Consider the following 20,780-nt stretch of genomic DNA (forward strand, 5'->3'; position numbering starts at 1 on the left):
TATGTATGTATGTAGACTGAGTAGAAAGAGGGGGATCTAAAAATAATTAAGACATTTAACATTCAAACTGCAAAAAAAAAAAAATTGGCATCCAAATGCAAATGTTTTGTTTATTTGTCAATACACAATGGAATTTCGAGAATTGAATTCTCTTGCAAATAGTTGTGAAAAAGCCGGTTTTTTTAGCATTGTTCGAATAAATCTTTTACTGCACTACTTAATTATACTTCTTGAAAAATGATTCTTTCCCTTGGGAATCCTTCAGATTAGATGAATACTTTTTGTTTGGGAACAGTAAAGGAGCTACCCAAGGATTTCTTTATGTCCAATTAATTTTAAATTTCAAAACAGAAGTAAAAATTGTACGTAGATAAATTTTAATTTTTTGATCGGGAAAGGTTTTATTTATCGTAACTCATAGTAATTATGTTAAATAATAAAAATTGTTCTTTTATTTAATTTTTGAGAAGCAAATTGAACAAAAAAAAAAGATAATAATAATAATAACAAACTGTGAAAAAATGTTACAAGGGGCGAAGGCGGAACCTTCCTTTAATATTAATTAAAAATCTAAAGACTACAAATTTTTATTTTCCACCTAAGCCTAAAAGTATGCCACACAAAAATTGTATTACCACAATCAAGTTTGTGTCTTAAGTTTTTCGTTTTTACACAAACCATGTTTCCTTTTGATTGCTAAGAAATGGTTTTTCAAGTCACAAAAAACAATTTGGCCCAATTTGAGAGTAATCGATCTTTTTTTTTATTCAAAAATTCAATCTTAAAGGCAATGAAGATAACAAAAACAACCCAACGATAATAAAATTAAATAATAGGCACAATTCTTAATGTCAAAAGGCAAAACGGAATATGTAGGGGGACAAAGCCAAAACAACACACACAACACCAACAACAAATATAAGACTTCAAGAAGATTTCATATAACGTTGGGTATTCCGTTTGTTTTCGACTCATGACTTGTATGCAATTATTAGGCAACGCACCCGAGTCAGAGTGATAAAAAAGAAATGAAATGAAACACCCAAATGACATTTACATATTTACATAGCAACAGCAACTATAACAACAACAACAACAATATCGACAACAACAATAAGATAAACAAGATATTAAAACATTGCCATTAACGTTTAAGTGCTAATTTTGCAGAGAAGAGACACCAGTCGTCCACCTATAGACACTTGAAATAAGATATAAAACAAAAAACAACAACAACAACAGCCACAGCCACAACAAAACTGAAGATGGTACAGGCCAAAAGCCGGTCTGGCCAGCCAAGTTTTCGTTTCGCACAGCGTAAGATAGACAGAGACAAACAATTTAAAAAAATATATAAAGAAAAAACGGCAGCTGTTCGACTTCGACTTGGACTTGGATTGATGCTGCTGCTGCTACTAAGCAGCACAAGAAGCAGCAACAGCAACAACAGCATTATCTGGCGCTGACCTTGAAGACGTAAAATGTGAAGATGAATCTACATATTTATGTGTGCGTGTGTTTGTTTTGTATGTGTAAATGTGCCTACTATTGACTGGCCGGTTGAAAATTGTCTATTGAAAGCGAAACTATCTAAGATCTCCTAGAATATTCAGCTAAGCAGGAAGATGTATTTCTTTTCTTTTCTTTTTTGTTACATATGATTTAGATAAAAAATTAAATAAAGGGCATTATAAAATTAATGAGAAAGAGTGTATATGTGTAAGTTTGCGTAGTAATATTATAGTTAATCTGATATAATCGATAACTTTCAAATCTGATCAGATAAGCAAAGTCTTGTTATAAACAACTTAAATGGTTAGTTAAAGCTCTGTTAAACCGCTGGTACAGAGCTGCCGGCTATTACCAATTGTTACACACATACATACATAGACGAAAAGCTACAAAAATGTAAGCATGGCATGGTCAAAAAAAATTGTTGGGCTTAGCGAATTAAAAGAAGGTAAAGTGATTGTGGGAGTTTTAGGGTGTCTTCTAAATATTAATATTGAGACACTACCCAAGGACTGCAAGGGTTTTAAAGCTTTGGCATGGATGAACTTTGCTCCCTTGACAGGGACTTGTCTAAAGACCAAATAACGCGGTTGGCGATGGTAAGGCTGAAAAATATCTTGAATTCTAATAAACAACTTAAAACATGCATACATTTCATATAATTATGATTTTCTTGTTTTGATATTAGTTTGCTCACTCTTTGGAATAGATTTCCGACAAGAAATTTAATATACATACGTGTTATTTATTATTGAACAAAATAAAATATAAAATTAATTGACAACGCCCCCACACTGACATCGATTTGAATAAAATTTATGCAAATCTCCGATGATAAATGCATTTTGATGCAAATGCCCTCCAAAAAAAAAAAAAAAGATAAAAACTAAAAACTAAAAATAAAAGAAAAATACATATACGTATGCAGCCAGAAAATCACAATCATAATAACAAGAGTCAAAAAAAACACAAAACTTAAAAATGAATGAAGTCAAGTTAAAGTCAAGGGCCGCGCACTTTAAATGACAAATCGTTGAATCTTTATATATATTTTTCTTCTTTAACTGGTTAATTTAGTTTTTTTTTCTTTTTCGGAAAACATACGAATGTTAAGGTCACACACCAGTTGCAGGATTTCTGAACACACACACATATATAGCTGAAATTAGTCATAGTCAATAATTACGGTTATAGTATGAGCCTCAATGTTTTTTTTTTTTATTTTTTTAATTTTAAACATTATGAACTTTTTGTTGAAACATATATAAAGAGCTGGCAGTTAAGCATTTGATAACAGAATCTAAGAGACTAACGTCTAAGTAACAACAAACAAAATATCAAATATGAAGTTCGTCATCGTTTTTGTAGCTTTAATTGCCCTAACTTATGCTGCTCCACCCAGCCAGGAAGCTCAAGTTTTGCGACAGGATTCCCAAGTGGGCCCCTCTGAATTCAGTCATATGTAAGCAGCAGCAAATAACACATCTGCTTGTGTGTGTGTGTTTTTTTTTTTTTTTATATTAACTTTTTTTAATATCCCGTAATTTAGCTTGGAGATAAATGATGGAACTGCTATCCAAGCTCAAGGACACCTTGAAAACGAAGGCAAGGAGAATGCAAGCATTGCTGTAAGTGGCTCGTACAAATATGTTGCTGATGATGGTATAACATACCAAGTGGACTATATTGCCGACAAAAATGGTTACCAGCCATCGGGTGCCCATTTGCCTATTGCCTAAATGTCTATCTTAACTAAAAAAATTTAAACAAAAAATAAAATTACTGAAAAATCTATTTAAAGTTTTTTATTTTTTTGTGTTCAATTGAAATATTATTTGGATTAAGTTAGGCCAAACACATCTCGATTAGACAAAATTAGGTGTCTTAAATGTTGTAGAACTTGAATCTGAAGTATCCTTGTGGCGATATCTTTTCCTCTCGCTTATTGCGTTATGTTTTTTATACCCTTGCAAAAAAGGTATATTAATTTTGGTCAGAAGTATGCAACGCATAGAAGGAAACATTTCCGACCATATAGAGTATATATATTGTGGATCAGCTCGACGAGACGACTTCATATAGCCATGTCCGTCTGTCCGTCCGTCTGGATTAACGCAAACTCCTCTTAGACCGTAAGAGCTGCAGAGAAATTTTGCATGTAGGCTTGTACATATATACTGCAGGGGTTGTATATCTCGGACTCAGCCGGATCGGACCACCATATCATATATGTATGTAGCTCCCATACAAACGGCAAAGTCACGAACAGTGACTTTTCTTAATAACTTCGTTATTTTCAGTGTTATTGTCGTGATTTAAGTAAGCTTATTACACTTATAAACGACTCTGCCAAATTTGATCAAGATCGGGTGAGTATATCATATAGCTCTTATAGAAATGATCGGTCAAAAACAGTGACTTTTGTCAATAACTTCGTTACTTTCTACGTAATTGCTTTCAAATTAAAGTTTTGCCAGTTTTACATATGTATCTGTTAATGACTGTGCCAAATTTGATCAAGATTGGGCGACTATTTCCTATAGCTCCCATGGCAACAATCGGCGGAAAACAGTGACTCTGATTGATAACTTCGTTTTTTCGTATGTAAGCCGTTTCGCAAACATTAGACTTTACAGAAACCCTTTAAAACGTTTTTCCCACTTTGAAGACCATGGGTAAGGAAACAGTAACAAAAAACTTGCAAGGGTATACAAATTTTGACGCGGTCGAAGTTAGCCCCCCGCCCTCTGGTTTTAGATTTAAATCACTTTGTTATTTTTTAAAAGAAAACTATCAGGTCATTGTTTTGAAAACTCAAAAATAAACAAAAATACTATGTACATATATACGTATATAAATCTTTCTTTGGTTTTTCTTTAAAAAAAAATGATTTTGTAATTAAAAGAGTTGTTTGATTTTTTTTAATATTGAAAATAAGTTTGAAGTTTTAAATAGTTTAAGAAATAATTTTGTTTTTGGTTAATTGTATAATACAAATAATCCTCTGTGGTTTTGAAAAGCAAACAAAAAAAAAAAAAAAAATTTGTTGTGTTTCCTAATAAAAAAATTATTGATTTCTTACTATTTTGCGCTAAATTACTATTAAGAAGCAGTGCGCGAAATTTCAGAATGTTGGGCCCAATAATTTTGGAGTTATCGTGTCAGCAGAATTGACAAATGCAGTTTTGAGACAAAGAAGTTCAACGTTTTAAAATTAAAGAATTTTAACATTAAAAATGTACCAGGATGACATTAACTAAAAGCTTTGTGAAACTATAGTTTAGAGAATAATAATGAACTTGTAAGAGTAAAAAGTTCTTTTGTTGATATCAGCAACAGTATACATATGATAGATAAATACAAGTCGTAAACATAAAAACTAATCTTAGCTTCTGTAAGAGGAAAAAATAGATTAATATACATATACATACATACATACAGACATTCATATATGATATCTGAAGACAAATTTAAAATTTGATACGACATAAATATATTGCGTCTATTTAAAAAAGATTTTTTGGGTAAACTAGTTTTTGTCGCCATTTTAGTTTTAGTTATTTATGCTAAATTGGACCTAGGCGAAGCATGCATGCCTATAAATACGATAAACATTGGCCCTACAAACTATCAGTTGTCTTTCAAGTCTCCTCAGCGATACACAAAAAAAAAAAAAATCAACCATTCAAAATGAAATTCGTCATTGTTTTCGTTGCCCTCTTCGCTTTGGCTTATGCTGCTCCTGCTGAACAGGAGCCAGCCGTAATCGTTAGACAGGATTCGGATGTTGGACCCGAAAGCTTCAAGTATGAGTAAGTAAATGATAATCGGAGGACATCAAGGACATTGGAATTAATACCTAACATTTTCAGTTGGGAGACCAGCGATGGGCAAGCTGCGGAGGCTCAGGGAACACTGAACAATGCTGGCAGTGAAAATGAATCTTTGGCTGTTAAGGGATCTTTCAAATTTGTTGCTGATGATGGTGTAACCTACGAAGTGCAGTACATCGCCGACGAAAACGGTTTCCAGCCACAGGGCGCTCATTTGCCCGTTGCCCCAGTGGTTTAAGATGTTGTCTGTTTTTCTTTTTTTTTTTGTAATAATGGAAAATAAAAAAAAATTGAATTTGTTTTAATGAAACTATCTTGGTACTTATTATTTAGATTGATCTAAATTGGATGAAATGAGATTACGTTTTGAAATTTATCTACAGATCTAAGCACAAGGACACAAATTAAAGAATATCCTTAAAAAAATTATAATTAGTTTACATTTTAGAATGCAATGACATAAAGATATGATTTGATTTCAAAACCTATTTCTGTAATGCTTACAAATACCCTTTATTTTTTATATGCAAATGGTTGTCAAAGCTAGAGTATTGGTTTTTTTTTTCTCTTGGAAATTTTCCATGGTATTCTCTTCCGACCTTGATTTTGTGTTCCAGCTCCATTTGAAATTGTTTTTAGAAATAAAGATTTAAACTAAGGCATGGCAAGAACTGAGAAAGATGATATTAAGAGAGATGAGGCAATATGCGGGGATATGTCGATTGTCGCAGGGACAATCTATCGACACTTCCTTTAAAATTGCAGCTAAATTTAACATTCCAAGTCCTAGTTTTCAAAACAAGAAAGGCAACCTAGCGACATTTTCCCTCCCGTCACTAAGACAAATGTCCAAATGTCTTGCCGAACGACAAGACAATCAAGAACTGTGTTGTGGGTACTGTCGCTACTGTCCCGGCGCCCAGTCTGGTCCCCGGGACGACAGTGACAACCTACTCGCTCTGGTCGCCGGCGACTAACCTCATCATGAAATATGTATAAACATATCTAAAAATTAAAACAAAGGATGTGTTTGGCGTACTTCAACGCGGACAAATCGGTCGACCTTATTTGGTTTGGTGAAAGATGGTTTGATAAAGTACTGTTTAAACTAACACATACTAAGAAGGTACACGTGATATGAACTATAGTTTAAAGTATAATAGACGTTTATTTATTGTCAATGCTCTAAAGAAAATTGCTAATAGATAAGAGGTGTTAGAGGGGATTATTAACTTCAGATAGATAATAAATGAAATTTAATTTAACGAGATTTATAACATTCGATGTGAATGCCTTACTGTAATTTGAAACATGCTCTTGATAAAAACAAAAACCAAACCAATTTCTTAACTGAAAGCTTGGGACTTGTATTTAAAGTAAAGTTTATTAGCTAATTAACACTTTTCTGCAGTTCTTTTAATTGAACTATCTCATAAAAAATGTGTCGACAGAGAAGCGCTCTATTGGATGATAACATCCAAATTGTCACATGGCAGAATTGCTAATGTCACAGTTAACCAGTAAATCGAATTGGCTCAAAAAAGTGGATCGAGTTGTCAATTTCCCCACAAGTTGAACGAAAAAAGAATTGTTAAACTAGTTTTTAGTCGCCATTTTAGTTTTAACCATTTATGTTAACATAATTTCGACCTAGGCCAAACGTCAATGAGTTGCTATAAATACGATAAACATTGGCCCTACAAACTATCAGTTGTCTTTCAAGTCTCCTCAGCGATACACAAAAAAAAAACAATCAACCATTCAAAATGAAATTCGTCATTGTTTTCGTCGCCCTCTTCGCTTTGGCTTATGCTGGTCCTATTAAACAGCAAGTGGATGCTGTTATCGTTAGACAAGATTCGGATGTTGGACCCGAAAGCTTCAACTATGCGTAAGTGAATGACAATCGGAGGACATCAAGGACATTGGAATTAATACATACCTTTAATTTACAGGTATGAGACCAGCGATGGCCAAGCTGCGGAGGCTCAGGGACAACTGAACAATGCTGGCAGTGAAAATGAATCTTTGGCTGTTAAGGGATCTTACAAATTTGTTGCTGATGATGGTGTAACCTACGAAGTGCAGTACATCGCCGACGAAAACGGTTTCCAGCCACAGGGCGCTCATTTGCCCGTTGCCCCAGTGGCTTAAGATGTTGTCTGTTTTCTTTTTGTAATAATGAAAAATATAAATTTAAATTTGTTTTAAAGAAAATTGATGATGAAAAGTGATTTTCTTTTGGTTTCTCATTATCAGTAGCCATGCATTTTCTACCATGTTTCGTCATTATTATTATTATTTTTTTTAAAAATTTTTTTTATGTGAGTGAAACGTGAAACACGTGCATGTGTGCAAACAAAAACATGACATACATTCGTGCAAAAAAAAAAAAAAAAAAAAAGCATTTTTTTCTGTTTTTGTTGTGTGTTTACCCCTTCGAGGGGATTTAATATTTGGATTATCATCAAAAGTGTTTTGGGTAAGTGTCCAAATGAATGGAGTGCAATTGATGAACTTTGAAGTAGGTCAAACTAATCGAGATCGAAAGACTTATTGATAGATTTTTAAAGGATTAACTATTTATTTTTCTAAATGCCAAATTTATGTAGAATAAAATTTTTAGGCCTTTGACTCGGACGAAAGTCATAGGGGCAATTAGGGATCACTTATAGTAGTTTTTGCGCTTCTTCTAAAAAGTTCAACTGTTGATCCTTTTAATTTTGTTATTCTTGTTTTGTTTTCTATTTAACTTATTGTAGGGCAAACGTATTTTTGGTTAATAAATGCCAAAAGATAGGAAAAGAAGTGTATTTAGAAATTGTCAAATAAATAATATTAACATGTGGGTATCGTATAGATTAAAAATACTTTAAAATCAAGTTGTTTAGCACAATTTAAAAATAATATATGTATAAGAGCAAGCGGGACATGGGGGTGGAGATGGTAACACGAACATGCATATAACAATATGTAAAGGCCGACAAATGACCAAAAACTCGATTGACCGGCTTGAATCAACTGTTTGTCCGGTTACCGCTTCTTCAGGCCTCGTCTAGCGGTCAATAAAGGTGTAATAAATTGGCAAATATAAGAAGGGGAAATGATGATTAGGGAGGGGAGTGGGTATATACATACATGTATGTACATATGATGGGGTAAACTTGCAGAGATTTCAAATGCATACGATGGATACGTTTACGTATGTACATACATATTTTAGGTTATTGGATTTGTTCGTCATCTTCTATTTTGTTTTTTTTTTTTAACTTTTTTGATTTTTCACTAAGCACACACTTACACACACAAAGTGCTACAAAGGCCGTTGCCAGCCATATGCCAAAAGTCAAAAAATTTGCTGGCTAGCAACGCGATGTACCATCATCTTCATCTCCATCTTCTTGGGGTTAGCTTGACCAAAAATTGAACTTGCCAGTATTTGCCAAAGCAAAAATTTTTTTTCTTTTGACAAGGTCTTTAACTAACATATATGAACAAAAAATATATTTGTACATATATTTAACACATTTCCCCATCCCATCATCTATTCATAAAAGATATATTGTAATTGCTATTGTAATGGGACAGGATTAAACAGAATTTTCGTTTACAGTTTTTTTTTCTGTCTCTCTCTCTCTCTCTCTCTGTCTATTTCATAAATTTGTATAAATGCCAAACTATTTACGCATTCATCAACTGACAAGAAGTAAGAAATGAATCTCTTAGGTGAATTCTTTATACTCTCAACAGCAATGGCTTGTTTTTTAAGTTATGGTTGATACATTTTTTAAGGTAATCTATCAATAGAGCTGCAAGTACATACATACATACATACATATATTGGAAGCAATCCGTTTTTTTGTCGACTTTGAGATGGGAAAGCCCAAAATTATTTTCAAGAAGGTCATTATCTTAATTCCGTGGTTTTACTCGGTGAAATATTTCCTACAAAACTATAAAGTTCTAATGATCATAAAATAACGAATCAGTTTGAACTCCAAATATGAATTGCTCTAATTTTGAATCGTTTTTTGAAGATGTAGATATTTCTGAAAACTTGGTAGACTATTAAATAAATCTCTTAAGGTAAAAATTGTAAACACTTTTAAAGTCTTTGTAGGTCTCGTAATATTATTAATCAGGTATTGGATTTTTTTTTTTGACCGTTGGTAGCGATTAACATTGAGTTTTTTGCTGACGAAAATAAGATGACGAGTGTTTCCCTTAAAGAGTTCATAAAAAAATTCATGCTTTCAGCATACTATCTGATAAAGAAGAACAGAAGATGATTATTTAAAAGAATCTTACAGTTTTGTAAGAAATCTTAGCTTAACTGTCTTAAGAATAAGGCTAGTTAAACAAAATAATGTTAAATTTAGCCTAAGTTTTCAATTGAGTTTTATTAAAAACGAGAAAATCTTTCCATTTTGCCATTAAACCATTGCCAATTTGTGGCCAAGAAGTGTGCTTAACTTAAGCAAATAGTTGATATTGCCCTGTTGTTGCAATTGTAGAAGTTAGAGATGTTGCGGATCTGTGGATTCGCTTTAAATGTTACTTGTCGCAGCGACTTTGGTGCATGGCGCATCGTTTGGGTTAAAAAATTACTTAGAAATGCTTAGCGGCCATTGACGACAGCAGAGCCAATGGACATCGCCATGGCAATACAATTGTGCAAATTTATGATGTTTGCAAATTCAGAGCCCAAGAGTTTCAGTATAAATTGCAGTGGCTTGCGATGCACTTGCACCATTAGACAATCGGTAGTTTGTCCAGACGCATAGTTATTTTATTTGTTCTGAATCGTTAGACCGGGTGTTAGAAAACCGAAACAACATGATGAAATTGGTAATATTTGTGAACATAATCCTTTTCTACTTTAACTAAAGTGAATCCTTGTACACGCTTATATCCAGATGCTAGTCGTTGGCTTCTTGGCTACAGTGCTCATGGTACAGACCACAATGGCCCGTCCTCAAAATGATGTTGAAGTATTGGAATATGAATCGGATAACATTGGCATTGGTGGCTATAAATTTAGCTATAAACTAAGTGATGGCACCACACGTACAGAGGAGGGCGTTGTTAACAATGCTGGACAAGAGAATGAATCGATATCGATACGTGGTTCGGTTAGTTGGGTTGCCCCCGATGGCCAGACATATACCATTAATTTCGTGGCCGATGAGAATGGCTTCCAGCCGGAGGGAGCGCATTTACCCAAATAGATTCTTTCACCATAAGGATCAGCTCAAGAATAGAAGGAAAAGGAATGTAAGATGAAGTGAGGTTGAAGTGCTGTTGCTTCCAGTCAGTTGTCAGTCAGTCAGTCAGTCACGTACCATGATTTTTTTTTTTTTCGTTGTTTAACTCTAATCTGATTTGTTGCATTAAAGCTTAATATACTTTTTTTCGTCTTGTCGAAATGGATATAGTTTTATTTTATTTACCATGTACACAACATAAAAATATTATCTACATACATATGTACATATGTAGTTATTTGTGTTTATGACTTGGGCTTGTCATGCTTATTAACACATTATGATTATGCTAATTGGTGTTAATTAGCAAATGAGATAATCGATCCAAGTCAGACAAATTTCGCAGAACAATATGGTGATGGCCAAGTAACAGACATAAAGTGAAACATCAAAAGTAATCACATAACAATCATCTAACAAGCATTACCATAAAGAAATGGAAGCTCGATGAGAAAAGATTTGGATTATAAAGCTAAAGCTGTTTGTTCCTATGGGAGTGTACATATATCATTTCATAGTCCGATTTTGATTGATTTTACATTCAATTCGTTTTGTATATATGTTTGTAGGTATGCATATAATTTAGAAATGAAGTTTATCTATGGATGTACTGTAGTCTAATAATTTTAGTTTATTCGTAGTCACTGAGTTGAAAATACCATTTTTAATTTGATTCATTTGATCGATTTTTATTATATAGAGAAAAGATACTCCCATCTTAAGATGTATTGCTTCTTTATCAAAGCCCATAACTTTAGCAAAAAGAACTTTAAATTATATTGAGGACTTATTTTATTGTTATTGCAAAAGAAAGTAAATATATCTACATATGTGCATGTTGTTGAATGTTTTCCATGAAATTAGATAAATTTTAAATGTCAGAGATTGAGAATTTTGTTTGAATGCCATAAAACGATTTCTTATCAATTTTGCAAATTGATAATATCTTGGCTAACAATGTCAACTAAATGCTAACTAATGTTGATTATCTTTCCTATATATACATACATATGTATATACAAGTATATAGAAACAACATATTTATGCAGATGTATGTATTTATATTGTTGTTTTTTTTGTTTTTTATTGTTTGTATATGCCAACATTTGTTCAAGTTTAAATTTAAATAAATAAGCAAATTTTTTTCATTTGACCGGACATTAAACTAGTTTGGAGTTTTTATGCAAATTTGAAATATTTTAGTTTTGTGAATTTTTAGACGAACAATCTGACTATAAATACGCTGCGGTTCAAATGCAAAAACTATAGTTCAAATACAGTTTGAAGCAATCAAATCACATCCAACTCAATATGAAGTTTGTCATCGTTTTTGTTGCCCTGTTCGCTCTGGCCTATGCTGCTCCTGGCAATATTGATGGCGAAGCCCAGATCTTGAACTACAAATCCGATGTTGGACCTGATGTTTGGAACTCTGCGTACGGACAAATGGACACTTCAAAAAAGGATTAATTAATTGATATCAAACATTTTTTTTATATTCTCTGTAGCTACGAGACATCCAATGGAATTAGGGCCTTCGAAGACGGCCAAGCCATCAATGCTGGAACCGATCACGAATCAATCGTTGTCAAGGGCTCGTACTCCTTTGTGGCCGATGATGGAAAAACCTACACTATAAACTATATTGCCGATGACAACGGTTTCCAACCCCAAGGTGAACATATCCCTCAATTGTAGAGCTATAAATTTCGTTACACAAAAAAATAAACAAAACCACAAAAAAAAAAAATTAATAAAAAATTGCCTTGATATAAAAAACAAACAGATGCACAGGCATTTGCTTTTAATAGTCGGAATATATTGGTAAAGCAGTTGGACAAGAGGATAAAGGATCTATTAATACAAGACTGATGAAGTAAACTACTAGCTGTTTACTCATTACCCTATACGTCTGTTTACTCTTTACGGCTTTTGGATCCGAAAATTGATTCAATTTTTAAAAACTTTACATTAAATTCATTTATTTAAATGCATTAATTATGTGATACCCACTGTATTAGTTAATTGTGGATGGAGAATATATATATATATATATATATATTTTTTTTTTGTGTTAAAGGTTTTGCATTGTGTTAGAAGACACTATATAAATGTGCAGATAAAGATATTTTTAAAAATATTATACAAATTCTTTAAACCTCTTTATGTATATAATATCTATTGAAACATTCACACAAAACGAGTATATATGTACATACATCTATGTATATGTATATTTTGACACACTTATCCACCCAGAAAATGTACCCACGGTCAACTTATTTGAATTAAATAAGTCAGCTTCCTAAAACTAATAAGCTAAAATTAAAAATGCTATTTCGGAAATTATATAATTTTGATTCTTAGAAGAAATGCAGTTACCTAAATGTAGTTAGCTAAATTGTTGCAATATTCATTTTCTACAACTAAGGAAATATTCGGATAATCCAAATATTATAAATAGCATTTAAAATCCTTAAGTTTAATGCTTTTTTAAACTATTGGCAATCATTTCTATTTGAAACTCCCTAACAAAAATTAAAATCATCTATCATATTGATTTTTTAATGAAATTCATTTATTTCGGTTTTGCTTATTCTGTTTTTTGTTTCATGCGTTGAGTTTATTGGGGGGCAACTGGCAAATGAGCTCCAGATGGCTGGAATCCATTCTCATCGGCAACATAGTTAACGGTGAATTTCTCGCCAGTCTTCTCATCCACCCAGGAGTATGAGCCGTGCACAACGATGGCTTCATGTTCGGAGCCAGCATTCTTCAGCACTCCTTCTTCTTTTAGGGAGATACCGTTGCTGGTCTCTAACTCGTAGTTGTAGTTTTCGGGCTCGACATTACGGACATCCTTTGCCACGTCATCAGTGGGACGAGCGCTGGCCAGAGCGAAAAGGGCGACGAGAACGATAACGAATTTCATGTTGTATTCCTTTGAGAAGCTCACTACTTTGTGATGATCAAATGCATTGTGGATCGTCGTTTATATAGTCAGCAAATCAAAAAAAAAAAGTCAAAGGTGAGTTAATTTTTGGCAAATGAAATTCATTTCATATTATAAGCGCAACTATAATTTGCATTTATTCCGGTCAAACTGGATACTAAAATATCTCATTTGATATCTTAACTGCATACACAATGTGCTTCAAAAATGAAACTAAATAAAATGAACTATTGTCAAACGAAACCTGTTGGGGAAGTCACTATAGTGTGCATCATCATCAACTTAACTAGTTCACAATAAGCATAGGAAATCGCACAAAAACAGAAAACAAAAACAAATTAAACTTGAATGCAAATTTCAAAAATCATAATCCGTTAAAATAGACGATCCAAAGATTAGATTGTCTGCTCTTCAAAAAAGTCAAAATTAATATTAAATATATTACTGTTAACTACTTTTAAGAAGTCATACGATCTCTTCGGTTTCCATATAGGAAGGCATTTAAAGGATTAGGACCTACTTACAGAGTGCTACAGTAGTGAAAGTATTTGGTACGATGACATATGAGTTTAACTTTTTGTGAAATCAAAAATATATGATTTTACATTTATGTATACATCTGTATATATTATATGAATATACACATAATAATTCATAAATGATATGATTCTGTATCCCCTTTAGAAGGTTATAGCCACAAGTAAAAACTTTTTTTTTTTTTTTTTTTAATTTTGATTCAATTTTATTTATATCATAAAAATGTTCCGCAAAAAATATTCTTTGATCATACTTTAAGGTGTTTCAGAGTGACGGTCCAGATAATCTCAACGATCTAGCTGATAAGGCCAACAAACTCCTGTAAATCTATAAGTATAGCATACTTTCAGGGGCTAGACAATGTGCTGGATGAGAAATTATTTGTTATAAGGTTTTGATTTAGCGGATCATAAGTAAATTTTTTTAACTGTAATACCTATGGCAAGTGAGAGTGAAAATAAACAAGGATTTATTGGGATCTAAATGAATTGGAATCGTTTCGAATTTCATCTAATATTAAGATTGTTTTACCACAAACTTTGAATACTATGGTAAGGCCACGTAAAAAATCTAATAAAATATTTTCAAGGTAAGTAAGTATTGAACTACCAAAGTTTAGTTCAAATTGACTCTCTCAGTTGAGTGAATATAGTTTGTTTCTATGTTGACTATTTAAATTACTGCAAGATCTTAATTTATGTATGTATATGTATGCCCATTGCAAGCAATGCATGTACATATAAATATGGTGATGTACATATGTATTAACCCGAAATCTGTGCTTTTAAGAATCTATTTATTTAGGTTTCGAAAAAAAAACATTTTAGCAATTTGTTCAGTTTTTGTTGTTTGTTGATGTCGCAATCGAGTTTGGATCCTGATTCAGGTTCTTAGGGGGCAACTGGCAAATGAGCTCCAGATGGCTGGAATCCATTCTCATCGGCAACATAGGTGACGGTGAATTTCTCGCCAGTCTTCTCATCCACCCAGGAGTATGAGCCGTGCACAACGATGGCTTCATGTTCGGAGCCAGCATTCTTCAGCACTCCTTCTTCTTTTAGGGAGATACCGTTGCTGGTCTCTAACTCGTAGTTGTAGTTTTCGGGCTCGACATTACGGACATCCTTTGCCACGTCATCAGTGGGACGAGCGCTGGCCAGAGCGAAAAGGGCGACGAGAACGATAACGAATTTCATGTTGTATTCCTTTGAGAAGCTCACTACTTTGTGATGATCAAATGCATTGTGGATCGTCGTTTATATAGTAATCCACAGATGGAAAAAGTCAAAGTTGAGAGCATATGAATGGTTTAAGCAAATTAATTTCACATTGAGATATTTATGCATTTGATGTTTTTTGTTTTTGGAATATTATATCAAGATAATGCAGTCAGTCTTCCGGTCTAACTGGAAAGTGAAACTGGAACTAAAACACAGGCCAAAAAGTGCCAAAAAATCATATCAAAATTAAATATATGCATGTACGTTTTGCTTGCCGCGTTTATTTCATAATCAACTTAAAAAAAAAAATAGAACAGCTCTTGGTTTGGTTTTGTTTTCGTTGATTTTTTTTTCTTTGTTTTCTTTAGTTGGCAATTGGCACATTGGGCAAATGAGCACCCTCAGGTTGGAAACCGTTCTCATCGGCAACATAGTTGACGGTGTAGGTCTGTCCATCATCGGCCACAAAGGAGTATGAGCCACGGACGACGATTGCCTCATTCTCGGTGCCCACATTCTTCAATTGACCTTCCTCCTGATGGGTCTTGCCGTCGCTAGTCTCCAAACTGTATCAAAATTGAATGAACGTATATTTTTATCATGACTTTTGGAATGTGGGCAACAGTAATCAAAACTCACGCAAATTTGTATCCTTCGGGCTGTACATCCGATTCCAAACGCAAGATCTCGGCAGTATTGTCAGCAGGAGCAGCCAAGACGACGGCCAAAAGACAGGCGAAAACGATGGCAATTGTGTATTTCATGGTGATGGATTGATTTGGATTTGATGTTTTGGATAACGACTTGAACTTGTGCACGTTTGCTTGATTTGTGTTGGTCTCTGGTGATTGTCCAGGCGTTTTTATAGTCGAGTGGTCGCACTGACTATGATGAAAATGTTGTAGTCAAAAAATAAAAATGACTAATTACACGCCAAGAGCCAAAGCTAACAAATTGGCTTGAAATAAAAAGAAGAAGCAAAGAAAAGACGTAAAAAAACCAAAAGCAAAAACAAAAAACTTCTAAGGTAAACAAATCAATGCCGTTTATAGGAAATACCTTATAATCATAATCATCGGCATTATCCACATCATCATTATCATCAGCAGCAAGAGCATTATTACCATAGTCATTATCATCTACAACGCATTTGCATTTTTCGTGAATCAATCAAAAAGCAAACGAATTTATTGTAGACAATTCACAAAATAAAAAAAGCACAAAATATTTAAAAAAAAAAAACTTTTGATTATAATCAACAGATGGGTATGTCATTGTTATCTGAGATATATACGAATATATTTGGAGATTCCTTATAGACATAAAATCAGGTGGTGGAAAACAGAAATTTCATAATTATGATTCCCAACTTGTTAAAGCTACACATAAACCTCTGCAACCTGCTCAACTGTTTGCACTATATTTTGATCAAAATATCATTAAAATATATGTACTTGTAGAAGTGACACGGTTCAGTGTAGGAAAACCTCAATTTCAACAATTATTTCCACGCCACACGTGGGGAAAAGGAAAGACTTTAAAGCGGACCTCAGATCTAAGAGTGCCCAATCATTTTATCGAACAAGTAAGCTTTTGTTTGCCCCAAAAATGTATGCCAGTATGTGTACAAGTGAGTACTGGGTAGTTCATCGACATACCGGCATAAAAACGTGCGCATTCAGACTGAACGGGTTGTAAAGCAGTGAATTACCAATGAAAAAGTATTATTTTTAATTTGCTATTGTACGCCACCGACATTTAAGCTATTGGTACTATGTACTATAGTTAGGTGTAAAAATGTTAAGGAACTCTTATGGTTTCAGATCTCACATAAAACGATAATTCCCTAAGAAAAACAATAAATGAAATAAATTCAAATAATTGTTGGATATTACTGTGGATTGTAGAGGGTGAAATGTTATGCTGAAACTAGCGAATTCCAGTGGATGATCAGTTGAAGACACTTTAAGAGCCAGAGCCACCAAATTAATGGTATTCAGATTAAGTTTATTTTACATTCGGCCACATCTGACCACGTAATTGAAAAAAAAAAAAACTATATTTTCTCTAGTAATTTTGTTAGTATTTTAACATTTGTTATCAATATCTAGGCAAATTTTGTGCCAAAACATTTATCTGATCCTGAGGCGTTTTCCTAAACCAAACAAAATTCGCCATGCTCATCCATTGCTTCTTTTATGATCTTCATTTCATTTGATGCAGGACATAATGAGTTAATATACTTTTTTAGGTATTAGTGCGACTCTAAAAAAATTTGTTTTCATCAGATAAAAATTTAGGAGTAATGAAATTATTCAGTTTTGAAACATATAAGTTACAACTCTTGTCCATGCTCGGGCGCCAGTTACGAGGTGTATCCTTCGGATACACCTGGAAGATGACACACAAGACTCCTTTAACCACTCGTTTACTATAAAACTAATTACACTTCTGTGTAAATTTAAAGTTAAAATTCGTTTATTAATCACTAGATTGTACTTCTGATTCCGAGGCCAGATCAAGACTTAAACTGTTTTCCCTCCGGATATCGGGGGAATGCTTATTAATCGTACTGTGGCCGATCTTGAGAGTAGGTCGCTATTGCGCTCAAGTCAGCAGATACAGGCTTAAAGTGCTTATGCTATGTGATGCGAAGTTCGTATTGGGTCAAGCGTTAAAGTGCTTACTCCTGGTATAGGTAGCTAATAATGGAACAAGTGGATAGTGTGGATCGAAACGCGTCACAAGCGGTTTCTGGTATTGCGTTCCATTTACGTCTCGCTGCATCATAGTTGGGCGGGGTGCACGACATGGTTCTACTTTTTCTGTCGGATGCGGCGTATCGTGAAGAGAAGCGTGTGCTAACTTATATAACAATATTAACATTATAAAATTTCTGTTGAAAATTTTTATAAGAATTGGTCTATTATTTGCCCATCATGAATATATCGCTATGCATGGTTTGATGGCAAGTTTGCTACACTTTTCAGTACTTTGGCTAGCTTAATCAATTAACGAATCTTTAATTGTTTTAGATTGTTTTCCAACTTTACATTTACAATTGAGTAAAACTGTTTTTTTTTTTTTTTTTTTTGGTTTAAAAAGTAATTATACATTTATTTAGGCAACAGGAATATGAGCGCCCTGGGGCTGGAAACCGTTCTTATCGGCAATGTAATTGACGGAATAGGTGACACCATCGTCACCAATATAAGAGTAGGAGCCGCGGACTACAATAGCCTCATCTTCACTTCCGACGTCTTTAACTTGTCCCTCCTCATTGGTCCTAATGCCGTTGCTTGTTTCCAATCTAAATATACCGACAGAAGAGGATTATTATATTTAATTTAGATCATTGATTATGGCAATAAACTTACCCAAATTTGTAGCTCAAAGGGTCAATGTCGGTGTCATAACGCAGAGTCTCTGCATCTCTGTTGGGTGCAGCCAGAGCAAAGGCGAAGAGGGCAACAAATACAATGATGAATTTCATGATGAGGTATTTGGTTACTAGTTTAAGCTTCTTTGAAAAATATTTTGCTAAAGATGCTTTTGAAGCAAAGTGCAACTGATGTGTGTGACATTTCAACCAAATGGCTTGGTCTTTTATATGGTCAAATGATTTGGAATAAATTAAGTAAATTAGTTGCCCTCGCCAATGTCGCTTTTTTCTTTTACTCATTTGTAAGTTAATAGAGCAAGTTTTATTTGGGTCTTTCTTTCGTGTTTGTCTTTTATTTTGTTATTTATTTGCTTGATAGTGACGTTGACTTAAACCTAGGTAACATTTACAACATTTTGTGTGTGTTTGTTTTTATTTTGCATTCAGTTTCATTTTTTATTGAACTGCTTTGGGCAGATGCGATCCCTCTGGATGAAAGCCATTCTCATCTGCAGTGTAGTTGATGGTGTAGGTTTGACCATCATCGCCCACATAGGAATAGGAGCCACGGACAACAATTGCCTCGTGCTCGGTGCCGACGTCCTTCAATTGTCCCTCCTCCTGATGTGATTTGCCATCGCTTGTCTCCACGCTGCAAGACAGAGGAAATACCGAAAAAATAGAGAGAAGTTAAAAAAAAAAAAATAACCAATAACAACAATAAGTAAAATGGCCTTGACACAAATTTCAAACGCAGTTTTAAGTTTGATCATCATCATCGCAGCATCTGTATTTACCTGTATTTGTAGCCCTCAGGCTGCACATCCGAATCGTAACGCAGCACCTGAGCCGTCTCCTGTGGAGGGGCAGCTTGGGCTAGCATCATCATCGACACCAACACGAACACCACCAGGCAAGAGCAGGACCAGGAGTTAAGATTGGACTTCATGTTTGGTCAAGGAACACGCAATTGTTAATGCTTGCCATAAGCCATTGCAATGGCCAATTTATACTTGACCAACTTACCCAGAGACAAAAAACCAAAAAAAAAAAAAGACCAAAAAGTTATCTGGAAACTTGCCTGTAATTTAGCTCTTTGCTCCTGTAAAGAAAACAAAAAAAAAAAACCGACAATTTACTTTTGACCCAAAAAACCAGTTTTCTTCTTCTTTCTCAGCTGGTGCGGCTGCTGTTGCTGCCAATTACTTAACCAAGTTAAGTCGATTGTGATTATTTTTCTCTTTTAGCAATTGATTGATTGCCCAGAGTCAATTCAAGTCAAGTCAAGCCAGACACTTTTCAATTGTTTTTAAAAACAACAACTACAAAAACTACAACCAAATAGTCATGAGTTTGCGTTTATTTGCATAATTGCTGGAATTGGGTCACTTGCACCTAATAATATCATGTACATTTACAGTTATCTTTCTAAACTATGTATATTAAAGTAGCTCAAGTTCAAGTGAAATGTGTCAGGAAGTTTACAAATTCCAGATACTTAACTAGTCATATGATTAAAGCTCTCGCCTAGCTCCTTACCCGGGCAAAGAACACTATATTAGATCATCTTTAAGATAATGTTTTCTAGAAAAAATGAAGATTTCATATGGATCAAGAAACGACATTTTATACATTAATTTAAATGATTAGAAGAAATATTGGAAAATTTTTGTGTCATGGATATACATAGTTACAATTAAAGTATACAAATAATATTTATTAAAATCAAATCAAATACAATAAATGTCTTTCAAACGAGTGCAATTTTTGGTTGATTAAAAAGTCAACCAAGTATTAGTAGACTTAATTACAAAGAGCGGCTAGGTTGAAGAAGGATAAGAAGGACTTGGATTCGGCTAAGTATGTAATTATATTCATAGGTTTGCTCATGTTAATGCCAATTTGTGGAGCTTTAGCTTACTTATATAATCATTTGAATCGACTTAACATCTCAAAGCAAACACCATTTGAACTTTTTGGCAAACATCTTTCGCTTTTGTGTTTAGATATATTTTTTCTCGCATTTCTGTTTTATGGTCGCATCGAAATATTTGGAGTTTTTTGGTTGCTCGATGCTTT

General features: G+C 33.8%; 10 protein-coding genes across 10 annotated transcripts; 5 read left to right on the plus strand and 5 right to left on the minus strand.

Moving 5' to 3' along the window:
- Positions 1–2,855: 2,855 nt before the first annotated feature.
- Positions 2,856–3,251, plus strand: LOC137574703 (larval cuticle protein 65Ag1-like). The gene is made up of 2 exons (XM_068287107.1): positions 2,856–2,974; positions 3,062–3,251. Exons 1-2 carry the CDS (start codon positions 2,856–2,858, stop codon positions 3,249–3,251), a joined length of 309 nt encoding a protein of 102 aa, XP_068143208.1.
- Positions 3,252–5,202: 1,951 nt separating this feature from the next.
- LOC137574470 (larval cuticle protein 65Ag1-like) lies at positions 5,203–5,583 on the plus strand. Its single transcript, XM_068286794.1, has 2 exons — positions 5,203–5,324; positions 5,385–5,583. Exons 1-2 carry the CDS (start codon positions 5,203–5,205, stop codon positions 5,581–5,583), a joined length of 321 nt encoding a protein of 106 aa, XP_068142895.1.
- A 1,528-nt stretch (positions 5,584–7,111) lies between these two features.
- LOC137574608 (larval cuticle protein 65Ag1-like) lies at positions 7,112–7,499 on the plus strand. The gene is made up of 2 exons (XM_068286978.1): positions 7,112–7,236; positions 7,301–7,499. Exons 1-2 carry the CDS (start codon positions 7,112–7,114, stop codon positions 7,497–7,499), a joined length of 324 nt encoding a protein of 107 aa, XP_068143079.1.
- A 2,604-nt stretch (positions 7,500–10,103) lies between these two features.
- On the plus strand, positions 10,104–10,775 carry Acp65Aa (Adult cuticle protein 65Aa). The gene is made up of 2 exons (XM_068287018.1): positions 10,104–10,193; positions 10,262–10,775. The coding sequence occupies exons 1-2, from the start codon at positions 10,182–10,184 to the stop codon at positions 10,571–10,573; spliced, it is 324 nt and encodes a 107-aa protein (XP_068143119.1). The 5' UTR covers positions 10,104–10,181; the 3' UTR covers positions 10,574–10,775.
- Positions 10,776–11,916: 1,141 nt separating this feature from the next.
- LOC137574662 (larval cuticle protein 65Ag1-like) lies at positions 11,917–12,351 on the plus strand. The gene is made up of 2 exons (XM_068287047.1): positions 11,917–12,045; positions 12,118–12,351. Exons 1-2 carry the CDS (start codon positions 11,921–11,923, stop codon positions 12,305–12,307), a joined length of 315 nt encoding a protein of 104 aa, XP_068143148.1. The 5' UTR covers positions 11,917–11,920; the 3' UTR covers positions 12,308–12,351.
- An 881-nt stretch (positions 12,352–13,232) lies between these two features.
- LOC137574594 (larval cuticle protein 65Ab1-like) lies at positions 13,233–13,541 on the minus strand. Its single transcript, XM_068286958.1, has one exon. The coding sequence runs from the start codon at positions 13,539–13,541 to the stop codon at positions 13,233–13,235; it is 309 nt and encodes a 102-aa protein (XP_068143059.1).
- Positions 13,542–14,956: 1,415 nt separating this feature from the next.
- Positions 14,957–15,295, minus strand: LOC137574637 (larval cuticle protein 65Ab1-like). The gene has a single exon (XM_068287015.1). The coding sequence runs from the start codon at positions 15,293–15,295 to the stop codon at positions 14,990–14,992; it is 306 nt and encodes a 101-aa protein (XP_068143116.1). The 3' UTR covers positions 14,957–14,989.
- Positions 15,296–15,586: 291 nt separating this feature from the next.
- On the minus strand, positions 15,587–16,102 carry LOC137574550 (larval cuticle protein 65Ag1-like). Its single transcript, XM_068286905.1, has 2 exons — positions 15,959–16,102; positions 15,587–15,885 (listed from the first exon to the last, which is right to left on the minus strand). Exons 1-2 carry the CDS (start codon positions 16,081–16,083, stop codon positions 15,684–15,686), a joined length of 327 nt encoding a protein of 108 aa, XP_068143006.1. The 5' UTR covers positions 16,084–16,102; the 3' UTR covers positions 15,587–15,683.
- A 2,337-nt stretch (positions 16,103–18,439) lies between these two features.
- On the minus strand, positions 18,440–18,812 carry LOC137574619 (larval cuticle protein 65Ag1-like). Its single transcript, XM_068286990.1, has 2 exons — positions 18,697–18,812; positions 18,440–18,629 (listed from the first exon to the last, which is right to left on the minus strand). Exons 1-2 carry the CDS (start codon positions 18,810–18,812, stop codon positions 18,440–18,442), a joined length of 306 nt encoding a protein of 101 aa, XP_068143091.1.
- A 345-nt stretch (positions 18,813–19,157) lies between these two features.
- Positions 19,158–19,650, minus strand: LOC137574704 (larval cuticle protein 65Ag1-like). The gene is made up of 2 exons (XM_068287108.1): positions 19,499–19,650; positions 19,158–19,353 (listed from the first exon to the last, which is right to left on the minus strand). Exons 1-2 carry the CDS (start codon positions 19,648–19,650, stop codon positions 19,158–19,160), a joined length of 348 nt encoding a protein of 115 aa, XP_068143209.1.
- Positions 19,651–20,780: the final 1,130 nt, after the last annotated feature.

This window comes from Drosophila tropicalis, unplaced genomic scaffold, assembly GCF_018151085.1.
Source record: "Drosophila tropicalis isolate 14030-0801.00 unplaced genomic scaffold, ASM1815108v1 contig_463, whole genome shotgun sequence".
NCBI classification, from domain to species: Eukaryota; Metazoa; Arthropoda; class Insecta; order Diptera; family Drosophilidae; genus Drosophila; species Drosophila tropicalis.

Bases quoted from the DNA above. Each gene is read 5' to 3' on its own strand.
- LOC137574703 (XM_068287107.1), top strand. From the start codon at position 2,856: ATGAAGTTCGTCATCGTTTTTGTAGCTTTAATTGCCCTAACTTATGCT. The intron at 2,975-3,061 runs GTAAGCAGCAGC...CCCGTAATTTAG, and splicing joins CCCTCTGAATTCAGTCATAT to CTTGGAGATAAATGATGGAA.
- LOC137574550 (XM_068286905.1), bottom strand. From the start codon at position 16,083: ATGAAATACACAATTGCCATCGTTTTCGCCTGTCTTTTGGCCGTCGTC. The intron at 15,886-15,958 runs GTGAGTTTTGAT...ATTTTGATACAG, and splicing joins CCCGAAGGATACAAATTTGC to TTTGGAGACTAGCGACGGCA.
- LOC137574637 (XM_068287015.1), bottom strand. From the start codon at position 15,295: ATGAAATTCGTTATCGTTCTCGTCGCCCTTTTCGCTCTGGCCAGCGCT.
- LOC137574470 (XM_068286794.1), top strand. From the start codon at position 5,203: ATGAAATTCGTCATTGTTTTCGTTGCCCTCTTCGCTTTGGCTTATGCT. The intron at 5,325-5,384 runs GTAAGTAAATGA...TAACATTTTCAG, and splicing joins CCCGAAAGCTTCAAGTATGA to TTGGGAGACCAGCGATGGGC.
- LOC137574619 (XM_068286990.1), bottom strand. From the start codon at position 18,812: ATGAAATTCATCATTGTATTTGTTGCCCTCTTCGCCTTTGCTCTGGCT. The intron at 18,630-18,696 runs GTAAGTTTATTG...CGGTATATTTAG, and splicing joins CCTTTGAGCTACAAATTTGG to ATTGGAAACAAGCAACGGCA.
- LOC137574704 (XM_068287108.1), bottom strand. From the start codon at position 19,650: ATGAAGTCCAATCTTAACTCCTGGTCCTGCTCTTGCCTGGTGGTGTTC. The intron at 19,354-19,498 runs GTAAATACAGAT...TCTGTCTTGCAG, and splicing joins CCTGAGGGCTACAAATACAG to CGTGGAGACAAGCGATGGCA.
- LOC137574662 (XM_068287047.1), top strand. From the start codon at position 11,921: ATGAAGTTTGTCATCGTTTTTGTTGCCCTGTTCGCTCTGGCCTATGCT. The intron at 12,046-12,117 runs GTACGGACAAAT...TATTCTCTGTAG, and splicing joins CCTGATGTTTGGAACTCTGC to CTACGAGACATCCAATGGAA.
- LOC137574594 (XM_068286958.1), bottom strand. From the start codon at position 13,541: ATGAAATTCGTTATCGTTCTCGTCGCCCTTTTCGCTCTGGCCAGCGCT.
- LOC137574608 (XM_068286978.1), top strand. From the start codon at position 7,112: ATGAAATTCGTCATTGTTTTCGTCGCCCTCTTCGCTTTGGCTTATGCT. The intron at 7,237-7,300 runs GTAAGTGAATGA...TTTAATTTACAG, and splicing joins CCCGAAAGCTTCAACTATGC to GTATGAGACCAGCGATGGCC.